Genomic DNA, 12,222 nt, shown 5'->3' on the forward strand with positions numbered 1-12,222 from the left:
TAAACTTAAATCCGTCAGCACTAATCGATGTTTCAGAAGTTTGCCTCTTTTCGTTATTGGATTGGTCATGGTCATCTTTGGATTTGCTGTTATAAATGGGTTAAGGGATTCTACTTGGATTTCCCGTTTTCTCCTTTAAATTTCTTAGAAATCATTGTGTCAATGGTTTCGGTTCGAATACTTTTCGATGTTTTATCCTCTTTAACTTATATTAACTATGGTTGTGGCAACCCTAGTCGCCTCACTCAAATAACGAAACGAAAACAGCCACCATAACGGACGACGAAGACAACAACTAAAGCATACACAGATACAACATACCAACACCTAGATGAGAAACACTGTTGATTTCCCAAAAACAAACAAATTTCATCAGATACTCTGGTGTGGAGCAGGAGCGAAGGAGAGGAGGTGAGAAGAAACAACGGTACAAGTGGACGATGTCGTGGTTTGTATTTGTAGTAGCGGTCGCCTTTATACACCATTAGCCAAAGAAACGTCAATTTCTCTCTGTTTGTAGATTGTTGACTGGTGTTAGTCGTGGTGCTATTGTTGTTGGTGTTGTTACTGTCGTCATTCGTACATGAGAATTTGAGATACACCTACTTATTAAAAAACACATGAATGTGTGTTCGATTGTATGTAGATGAATTTTGAAGATAGAAACGTAAAAAACGAAGTTTATGGAATTTAGTTATTTTTTCGATTTTCAGTTAAGTCCCCCTAACGAACCAACATAAACGCGCTTTTTGTCAAGACAAAAACAACGAGAGAAAAAACGATAAAACTCTTCTAGCAGCAAGCAAAGTAAAAAAGTAAGGGCAAATCCCTCACTTTCCCATTAAACCAAATTGCTACGAAATAGTGAAAATATAAAATCAAAAAAAAAAAAAAACGACAAACAAAATAAATAAAATAAAATAGCAAGTGAGAGCAATGAAAGAAAAATTATCATAGAAGAAAAAGAAACTAAACAAGAGCAAAATAAAGAAACGAAAGAATTTCAGTGAAACGATTACGACAACCCACAACTAAAACGTAACGCGCAGCAAAAAAGCAAACAAACGGTGGCGGTCACCAGACTCCCAAACGTTGTACTATTTACCAAAGAAGTGACGTGATTCTTAGTGAAACTAAATAGGCACCAAAAAGAAATCTTTACGAAAAATCCAAAATTTCCACAAAATTTGTTATATTGCGTTTTAAGAAATTAAAATCTACTCTCCCAGAGGAGTTATAAAATTTTGTGTTTGCTACACATCCCAAAAAAAAATTAATTATTTTTCTAACATTTTAATGTGTGTGTGTGTGTGTGTGAAACCCCGTAACATAAGTCGTCTCACGTTGGAAATAGCAGAAAAAACAACAAATCCCAATAAAAAATTATTATTTTTCTGCATTAAGTTCAAGTACGTTCACATTTCGTGTTTTTTTCTGCTTCTTCTTCGTCTTCACATTTACACTTTGTCGTTTGTTCCAGTAGTTTAGTGTAGTTGTAAGTGTCTGTGTGTACGTGCGTGTGCGAACGTCAGACGTTGTTTTTTCTGTTTTCATCGTATTGTCTGTAATCGTCGTTTCTCTTTTTTCGGTTTTTTAATTCACGATTTTGTCAAACAAACATCCATTACCCACCTCCCCACACCCCCAATCAACATCATCCAGAAAACAAAAGCAAATAAAAACAAGTGTTTGTGGTGGTGGGAATATGACACAAAGTGAATGCTCTTTATTCCCGTGTTGTTGTCATTCTTCTTCTTATTCTAATTCAAATTTATTGCGGTAACAAAAAACAACACACAAAGGTAGCCGCCGCCTTTGTCGTACAAAAAAAGTGTTAAACAAATCCCATATATCCCTTCCCACTCTCTCACTGATACTCTGCCTTGTTAGTATCTGAAACCAACATATTGGTGATATTAATTGCATGTGATTGCAAAATCGATTGTCGTCAGTCATCTAAAACCAAAACTTCAATAATAAAAATTAACACCGTTTTTCATTGTTTTAAATTCGTGCAAAAGTGAACAAGTCCATACATGTTAACTAGTGTTTATTTGGAGAGTGTATATGTGTGTGTTTTTATGTGAAATTCCTTGTTTTCTTTGTATTTGTTGTTTTTTCCGCCTTTTATTGTGTTCCTTTGTTTTCGTTAACGTGGTCTTGGCCGTCTGTCATTTTAAAATTCATTCGCATGGCTGCAAAATGAGAAAATAAGAAACAGTGTTGTCAACACTCCTATTGGCAAATGGCATAGAACGAATTTAGCAATCAGGGTTGTTTGTATTAAGGAGCCTTTGGCCGGGTTTCTCATTCCCCGGTTGCAATTTATTATATTGATATTCTTCTGGTTAAAGGCAGGTATTATATTCGTTTTTGTGATGTTTTTCGCCGATTACTTTTTTGAGATAATAGATTTAAAAGCAAAAAAACTTGCTGATTTCGTGCAGTAGGACATTCCCTCATTTCTTATAGTAAAATTTTAATAAAATTATTACTTTATCATTGTTATTTTTGTAATGCTTAAGAAAAGTAATCGCGAATAGGGGGGTGAAAAACAAACATAGTACCAGCCATAAAAGAATTTGGTTTTCTGAATATATGATTTTTGCTTATGCTAATGATAAACCTTAACTGGCAGATGGGTGCCGGTTAGCGACATATCGTCCCGATAAATACAGCTGTATTTTGTTTACCTATTGCTGCATGATAGATATAACGGGGTGTTCGCGTACTTATTCAGTAACAACACTTCTGCGGGAAAAATAACAACCAGAAGTTTGAAACCTTTCCCTTACAAAACTCTCCAAAAGGTTTTCCCTCTGACACTCTCTTTTATTAAAAAAACGAACGACTTTCCGTAAAAGTTTGTGAAAAATTTTGAGTACGCAAACACTCTAAATGCTTATTGCTGCGTAATGTTGCCATATCTTTGAAATTACCTTAAAAGTGTACGAGAAAACCAAATTGATTAACAGGGGGTTTATCTCCACAATAAATTAATGTTCCGGTTAGCTAACACGAAAATTCTACGAGAAATCCGCACTTATTTTGCCAGATAGGAAAATTAGATTAGATTTAAATATAAAATATGGAATATGTAAAAGTCTAAAGTTGGTTGATCTGCGTTATTCCCCTTAAAATTTTAAAGACGCATTTTCGATTTCTAGAATTTTTGTCTCTATTGTTGAGACTTCGAACATGAATACGAAAAATTGAAGAGAGTGACCTATTAAAGGTCTTTAGAATTTTTGATGTCACTGTGTCGCAAAGGTTTCCATGTGCGTCTGCCGACTGGGCTCAAATCTCGGCGATAACATCGAATAATATTTTAGCAGGTGGATGACCCGGTGTGCTACGCTACATCCTTTAGTGTACCATATTGTTCTGTTTGGTACACATGTCCATTTAGGGCACATTTTGGGCTGGAGCGACATCCCGGAAATTTATCCAAATATATAAATATATAAGTTTCCTATTCTACTCAAAAATACCTTTCGTTTGAGTACCATATTGTCCCGTTCAGTGTGCATGTCTATTTGAGGCATAATTTTGGGGTTGGCCGATCCACCTGGGAGTAGACCCCAAATTTTTATAAAAGTTTCGTACCCTACTCTCCAGAGCATTTTGTTTGGATCTAATATTGTCCCGATCGGCTAACATGTCCCTTAGGGGGTGGTTTTTGTTTTATAAAGGTTTCGTATTCTACTTTCATTTAAGGGGGCGGGCCCCCGGAATATACACAATGTGATTTCCTTCGGCCAAAAAATGTATTCGAAGTGTCGAAATAAGCATTCAAGTGTTTGGGCTTTCTTTAGCGATTCAAAATGACTTCACTTCTTATCCTCTTAATTTCTTTACTACCAATGTCAGACTGAACACTTAATATAGCCTACATATATGTACAGCAGCTTCTAAATCATCCTAACAACTTCTAGATTAGGAGTTGCTGCTAGTATTGTATCCAACTTTATACGTTTCCTTGAGAATCGTCGAAATGTGGGTTGTGTCGCGCTGTTGTATCGATTCTTCCATTATTTGTATTGCACAGATTTTCGTCTTTATCTTCGCTATGCAAGAAGTTCGACAGTTGTAGTTGATTGGCCAGATGACAGGACCATCCACTACAGAGAAAATTCCTTTTTCGCCCGAACGATTCTTATGTGGAATCATCTTACGGTCAATGTGATTCCACGTACTATGACATTCCGGCAATAAAAACACATGGTAATAAACACTACCTCTCTTTCCCCCTTTCTTTCTAGTTGCCAAAAAATGCACTGCATACATAGGGGACTGCGTGTTAGTTGTATGACCAAGGAATATTTAAATCTTTTACCCTCGTATACCTTTAATTCCTAACTAGGATATCAAAATTGTCCAAGTTTACCTCCTAGATAACGTTCCTTGTTGGTGGGCTACCCTTTGACCTAACCCACCCTATATTTTCTAACTGCGGTTGTGGTAAAGGCATCGTTTGGATCCGAAACAACCAATCCAATAGCTTGGTGCATGAATCCAAGCTCAAATTGGATTCATTAATAGAAGATTAGGTCATTTGCTCAAACATAAAGTGTATAGGCACCATGAATATCATTAATGATGTCACACCTGCGGATTGAAAATGTCATAAAAATAGGAGAAAAATTGTATGTCGGCTGATCGCTTGGCTTAACTTTATTCAGAGAATCCTGAGCTTGGTGTAGGTCAAACCGTCCAGAGTTGCCGTTTCCGTGTAATTCCTTGGACTTTCGTAAGTATTACGCCATACCGTGGTCCAGGATTTAAACCCATTGAAAAACGGTGGTTCAAATATGACTCTGAACTGCTACGGGCGAAGACTGGGACAAACAGGTTATAGGATACAGTGATGCCCTTCTGCCTGTCTGCTGATGCCAGGCTTTAACTTTTAAACAACTTAAGCTGCTATCACACGATATGGATTGTCTAATGTATTTTCAAAGATAGCAACTCTGAATGTTGTACACATCGTGTGATACGTACTGAAAATTATTTATGAAAGATGGATTTTCGAATTAATATCCAACTCTTTCGATTAAAGCGAGCTCGTATTTCATCGAACATACATGTAGACACATGTCTATAACAAAACTAGAATACAATTGAGAATACAAGTTAACAGTTACTACATTTCTGTTTTTATTAATTTGAGTGCTTTTACAGAACTAAATCAAAAATCTTAAACTTAGGTTGAAGTTGGTTGGTGCGGCTGTTGGCGCTGCTGCTGTTGGTTGGTGCTGTTGCTGGTGCTGCTATTGGTTTCTTGCTGATTGACGATTTTGTTATTGTTGTCGTCATGAGGTGTCAGGTTACCCGCTTTGCTGTGTTTGCTGTTGATCTGCGGTACTGGTGGATACGGATTGTTGACCCTTGCGTTAGCTGTAGAAATGCTTACATTTCATTACCATTACCATTTCATATTGTTGCTTACAAATCATGATGGTTCACTGTTTGTTGTTGCAGGCGGACAATGTTGACTGACAGCGGTCAATGAATTAATCAATAGAATCAGCAATTTTTTGGTATCGAAATCCAATATAAAGAATTTTTTGTTTGGCTGACATCCCAGCAAACATCTTTGATGTTAACACCTCCCCTCTTAGTTACGAGCGTCCTCGATCGTAATACCGTTAGAAGTAAGGTATCTGAGATAATCTTGGTACGTCTCTTGGAAAGTTTGTTGAATTCGATGTCGGAACTGATAGTTGATTGGGAGGTGCTAGATTAACGGTTTCAATCAATGGGCGCTGCTTTCTTCTTATCAAGAACAATACCAGAATGAGAGCTGCAGCTATTGTGAGTAAATGCACGGCCGCACTCCATTTGTTTTTAATGTTCAACAGTTCTATCGCTTTTGTATTGTTTAGATGGATCCTTTTTACAAATTCCAAAGTGGTTACTTCTTCTATTTTTGATCCAGGAGATCTAGGTTGTAGGATTGCAGGTAATGGTTCGGCATACGTTGTTTGGAAATAGTTGTATGTCTCGTTGTCAATTGTTATGGAAGCGTTTTGAAACTTGATTATGAAGGTTCCCGTAAGATTGTACTGCTCGTCGTTGATGAGAATGGTACCATCGAATTGATTTAGTAGAATCATCCCAGGCAAGACTTCCTCTACTGTAGGGGTGGTGCTATGTCTCAATAAAGTACAGTTTGCTTCTACGCTTTTTAAAAGATTTAACAAACAATTTTCTTTTTCTATTCTTTTGACATTATTTAAATTACAAACAGTCAGATTATTGAAAGATTTACATGGTTTAAGGATCCCATAGGATTCATTTTTACAAACTAGTATTTCATTATAATCAATTTTATTAATAAGATCCCCACTCTTAGTGGGTTTAATCAAGAGTTTACTGCAGGAATCTAAATTCGTAGTCGGTACATTGACGATATAAATAAGTGATTTTTCATTTGATGCAATTTTTACTTCAGAGAATTCGAATATTTCTTCTATGTTTACAAAGGGAATTGAATCTTTCTCGAAAAGCTCTTTTGCAATATTCACTTCAGTGTTCGACAATACAAATGAATTTATTATGCCGGACTTTGCCCAGTGAATGGCATAATTTACATTAACAATTTCTTCCTTTAAAAGGTCAATTTTCATTTTGAGCATGGTTATAAAATTTTCATTGGTTTTTACAATTTTTATAATTTTGTTGGTATTTTCTGTGAGTTCATCTATTTTTTTTAGAGACAGATTATTTATTACAACCTGCCTATTATTGCTTGACAAAACATTGTTAATTTTTTGCTCTATTATCTCGAAATCGTCGTGATCTGGATTTCCGTCGATCCATTTCCAACTTTTCTTAATTCTATTGATTTTTCTATTTCCTGAAGTTACAATTTTTAAATTCTTTAATTATTCACCAAAATTTTTTTCTCTACCAGAGTTTTCACATTTTTTTCACTTTCGTACTTAAATTCTTCTTAATTATTAAATCTAACTTTTTCCAACTTTTCTTAATTCTATTGATTTTTCTATTTCCTGAAGTTACAATTTTTAAATTCTTTAATTATTCACCAAAATTTTTTTCTCTACCAGAGTTTTCACATTTTTTTCACTTTTGTACTTAAATTCTTCTTAATTATTAAATCTAACTTTTTCCAACTTTTCTTAATTCTATTGATTTTTCTATTTCCTGAAGTTACAATTTTTAAATTCTTTAATTATTCACCAAAATTTTTTTCTCTACCAGAGTTTTCACATTTTTTTCACTTTTGTATTTAAATTCTTCTTAATTATTAAATCTACGATTCACAACTTTTTTTTGTTCACTGCCTACTTACAAATGTATCCCTATAAAGATTTTCCATACGTCCATGGAGGCGATTTCGTTGTCCTTTCGTTAAATCTACTTGGAGAATCGTCCGCTTACTTGTTGACGTGTGTTGAGCCGGTAGTTGTAGCTACAGCCTCTGTGGTCTTCTAGGGTGTTTTTTTGGTCCTTGGTCACAGCCTCCGGGTGCGTTGATGGATTGTTGGGCGCCAGTTAACAGTTACTACATTTCTGTTTTTATTAATTTGAGTGCTTTTACAGAACTAAATCAAAAATCTTAAACTTAGGTTGAAGTTGGTTGGTGCGGCTGTTGGCGCTGCTGCTGTTGGTTGGTGCTGTTGCTGGTGCTGCTATTGGTTTCTTGCTGATTGACGATTTTGTTATTGTTGTCGTCATGAGGTGTCAGGTTACCCGCTTTGCTGTGTTTGCTGTTGATCTGCGGTACTGGTGGATACGGATTGTTGACCCTTGCGTTAGCTGTAGAAATGCTTACATTTCATTACCATTACCATTTCATATTGTTGCTTACAAATCATGATGGTTCACTGTTTGTTGTTGCAGGCGGACAATGTTGACTGACAGCGGTCAATGAATTAATCAATAGAATCAGCAATTTTTTGGTATCGAAATCCAATATAAAGAATTTTTTGTTTGGCTGACATCCCAGCAAACATCTTTGATGTTAACATACATGCAGATTAGAGCGCGCCTTTTTGTATTTGACGTACACAAGGAAAGTCCTCTGGCTACGGAAAGCGACAGCACATATATAACGCACATATTGTATGATGGCAACTTTAGTCCGTTCGTATTAAAAGTCATATTGCTTTATTATAACCATTTTATTCTTTAGAAGGGACAAAGTTCTGCGGTTTCATCTTTGAGATGGTTTTTAAAAATATTTTGGCAGAAACAATTCCTTTTCAATGTAAAAACGCCGTCGTCTTGCAACGCAATCTTATTTGAAAAAAACTCTCAATTGACATTACAGTACATGTGTTTCGCTGTCAATTTGTGTTAACATCTGTGATTACCTCAGTTGCACTCTCTCACTCTGTTGTTGTGAGAGAAAGAGCGAAAAAGCGAGGTAGCATATGATTTCGTTAGCCTGCCAAAAACAATGTTCAGTATTTATGTGTGCGCGATTTCCAGTAGAAATAGCAGACAAGTTAAAGACCGTGTATTTCATTTTGTGTGTTGCTTGTTTTTACAAAATGTTGTTTATTGTTAATTTTATATAAGATTGTGAAATTCTACATAATAACACATAGTATGCTGTGGCTGTTGTTTTTAAATGCAAATAATTTGACATCATTTTTATTTTCTCCATGTAAAAAAATTGTAACGTGTCGTAAATAAGCCTTACTGTTACAAAAACAGGGTGTGTCGATTGTAAATAACGAAATAAGATTGCCAATAGGAGTTGTAACAGCTGAAAGTGAAGCAAACCCTAACATCGGGAAATTTACAATTTAATTGAAGATAAAAAAATTAGTGAACAGTTCCAAGAAATATTTTTCAAGTGTTTTTGAGATAAGAAGCATTTGAGGAAGTCGGTTATTTCCCTGCTTTTATTTTTTTGTTATGAAACTATAAGGCAGCTAAAACAAGATTTCGGCTTCTTGTTGCTCCCCACAAAAGTTTAAAGTTTAAAATCAAAGGTTCACAATACTAGCACTCTGTTTTATTTTTTAGTTCAATTTCCTTCGTAACATTCCCTCCTTTTGTTATAAATACAACCAAACTTAAAATCTCAAACTAAATAGTATTACTACATTCTAAACAACAAAGTGTAAATAGCAAAAAAGTGTTTTTTTCGTTTGTTTTGATATTTCAAATCTCTCAAAACTACGATCAACCATGAAAGTCAAAGTCGATTCTACAACCAATATTTCAAAACTTAAAGTTCAAAATAAAACACCCCAAGTTACAAAAACATCACCGGAAAAGGATGTCGTCGACACCGATGAGGAGGAACAATTGTTACAGGAAGACGAAGACAATGCCATTAGTTTGGCACTGCCCAAACTTTCCGCTGTCGTTGCAGAGGACAACGACGATGATGAGGAGGCGGAGGAAGAAAACGATGGTGTGGGTGAAACCTATACATTGGATATATTGCCACAATTGAATGTAACCTCACCATCGACAACGCTGACTTCGACAACATCGCGCAATAATAATCTTATCGTAAGTACATACTTAGCAAAACATGCACATATTCGCAAGAAACAATAAACAATTCTTGGAAAACAAAATGCATAGGAACCGTTGTTAGCCTCAATTGCAAAACCGCTCACACACTCACTCTCAACAATTAAACAGTGAGGCTAAACATATGGCCTAAGAGTCAGTGTTGCCAATTTGATAATTGAACTATTAATGGGTGTTTAAACTTTGCGATTCTTTATACCCACCACCATACGGTAAAGTGGTGAATTGTAACATTCATTCTTTTCGAAGCATCTTGAAAAAGTAAACTAAGACCCACACATACTTAAATTTACCAATATTGGTCGGCTTAGAGTGTTAAAAGGCCAATGTTTATATGTAGCTCCTAAAGAAACAGAGAGAGAGAGTGTTAGGTTCAAGGGTATAATACCAGAAAATAGCTATCCGCCTAGACCCTCGTGTGGCCCATTGTGCTTCTTCCCCGTATTTATTCCTGCAATGACTTAAGGCCGAACACTGGCATAGAAAATGATAACTAACTTCCGCGGTGTTAGTTCCATGATGCCAGCGATAGATGTCATTATTCGTAATACCAATGCGAGCCATGTACATTTAAATTGATTGTGTCCGATAATGATTGCAATGACGCTGTTTAGATTATCTTCTTCATCCAATATTACGTTTCGTGTTCTCACAGCCTGTGCACCATACATAGTTCAGTTATTGAAAGTCATAACAAAACACTTCACGCAAAATTTCAGCCACATCAGATGAGAATTGCGCCCTCCAGAGGCTCAAGAAGTCAAGATCCAAGATCGGTTTATATGGCAGCTATATTAAAACATGAATATTGCCAATTAACAATCCCAACCGGCCTACAGCGCCCAGCTTTACTCCTTCGTAAGTTAGCGTGCTTTCGACAGACGGACGGACCGACAGACAGACGGACATGGTTGGATCGACTTAAAATGTCCTGACGATCAAGAATATATATACTTTACGGGGTCTCAGACGAATATTTCGAGGTGTTACAAACAGAATGACGAAATTTGTATACCCCCATCCTATGGTGGAGGGTAAAAAAAGTAACCTCGAAAAAGGAAATCTAAGTCAGGAATTCCATGCTACTTACAAAATTTCTAATTGTTTTCCATACCACTCCGATTCTGTCGTATATGTTAAAGGGAAGAGGTAAATGACAGTAACCGAGACTAGAGAAATCCTAGCTCCCTCTCTCAAAAACTAATCAGTTCTTGCTTCCTGTTACACACAACATGGCCCATATAGGATAGAGATTTTATCTGAATCGACAGCGATTTGGACAGTGTTTTGTTATGCCAAGTAGGGTCTAATTTGGTCTATAACGTGTGGGCGTTATTTATATCATATTTAGTTCAACATTTTTGTGTTCTGTTCTTACTTCCACTACATATATTTCTATCTCTCGATTTGACTTATTGAGCACCTGGAGTGGAGGAATTCGAATTTGATTTGATTAACTCCTGGTCTACTATGAACCAAATCGACCCACAGCCCGGTATAAACTGATCCTGCTGATTGACTTCTTGAACCCTTACAATGCAAAATTCCTCTTATGACCTAAAAATGTGTATGAATATGACGCTGAATAGTCCAGAAAACTTGACAAGCAAACAGGATTCACTTAACAAGGTCGCGGAAAGCAATCAGACGACATATAATTTTTTGAAATTTTGACAGTTCTCGTCATTGTGAAAGTCAATTTTTCTTTTGGTTATTAATTTTTTATTTACGTTTTCTCCTTTTTATGGCATTTTCAATCGGCACATTTTTTTGACTTTGCTAATGTTCATGGGGCCTTTCCACTTTTGTTCTTTTGCAAGTGATGCAACCTTCTGTTAATGAAACCTGACAACCATGGACCATGGTTGCCAAGTGTTCTGAGCGGCGAAACGAAGCTATCTGCCGTTATATGAACGGCATGGGTTTAGCAATTGATCCTCTAAGAAATCTTTAGGCGAAGATGGATTTTGCTCTCTTTTGACCCTCTAAGAAATCTTCCGGCGAAGATTCTTTAATTTAAAGTCTTCGGAAAAAGATATTTGGAGTGAGTTCTTAGGAATTGATTACGGATTTTGCAGGCATTAGAAGCCACTATAAGGCAAGGCTAACTTCTCCGGGCAACTACCATCTCAGTCTTACATGTTGGATAAGGATGAATCATTGTTCATGCGAAGATTTTCGGCATTTCGACTTCTTGGGACGGAGAGATTTGGCATAGAGTGAAACGGCACTTCTTTTGACCCTCCCAGAGGGGACCATAAGTACCATATTTTCGTGGTAGAAGTGTGAAGTTAGTTTTTGAAGATCTTACGGGAGTGTCTTCAAGCAAATATTTTGCAGGCTTTAAACTGCTCTGTCTGACTGTCTTCTTTTGCGTGGACAGTTAGGCGGCAGACTATGCTATGCTATAGGCGGTACTGAAGAGTTGTTCTGGCGGTTATGGGGTCGAAACGTGTGGAGATAGTGCATGAAGTACCTCCGAATCTTGAGTAGGGAGTAGGTTACCCATGAGCTGGCGACGCTTGGATGACAGATCAACTACTCAAATTAAACTTGGGTATATTATGGATTACAAGGTGTCCAAGATGCTGGTGACCTGTTTTTTTATGACCATAAAACTGTCCCAATTTATGTGAACAGCGAGGCGGTACTGAAAAGTTTTCGTTCCTACCATATAGGTGAAATTATTTGGTAGTATTTTGG

At 36.4% G+C, this 12,222-nt stretch overlaps 1 protein-coding gene across 2 annotated transcripts in view; it reads left to right on the plus strand.

Annotated features, from left to right (window-relative positions):
* The first annotated feature begins 694 nt into the window (after window positions 1-694).
* The window catches only part of LOC106096236 (uncharacterized), a 145,250-nt gene continuing 133,722 nt past the window's right edge, over window positions 695-12,222 (plus strand). For both annotated transcript variants that reach the window (XM_013263882.2, XM_059363230.1), the window contains exons 1-2: window positions 695-815; window positions 9,001-9,495. In XM_013263882.2, the coding sequence (XP_013119336.2) occupies window positions 9,166-9,495 (330 nt within the window). In that variant the 5' untranslated portion in view covers window positions 695-815; window positions 9,001-9,165. The remainder of the gene's footprint in view (window positions 816-9,000; window positions 9,496-12,222) is intronic.

The sequence above is a fragment of the Stomoxys calcitrans genome, chromosome 2 (assembly GCF_963082655.1).
Source record: "Stomoxys calcitrans chromosome 2, idStoCalc2.1, whole genome shotgun sequence".
Lineage (NCBI taxonomy): Eukaryota > Metazoa > Arthropoda > Insecta > Diptera > Muscidae > Stomoxys > Stomoxys calcitrans.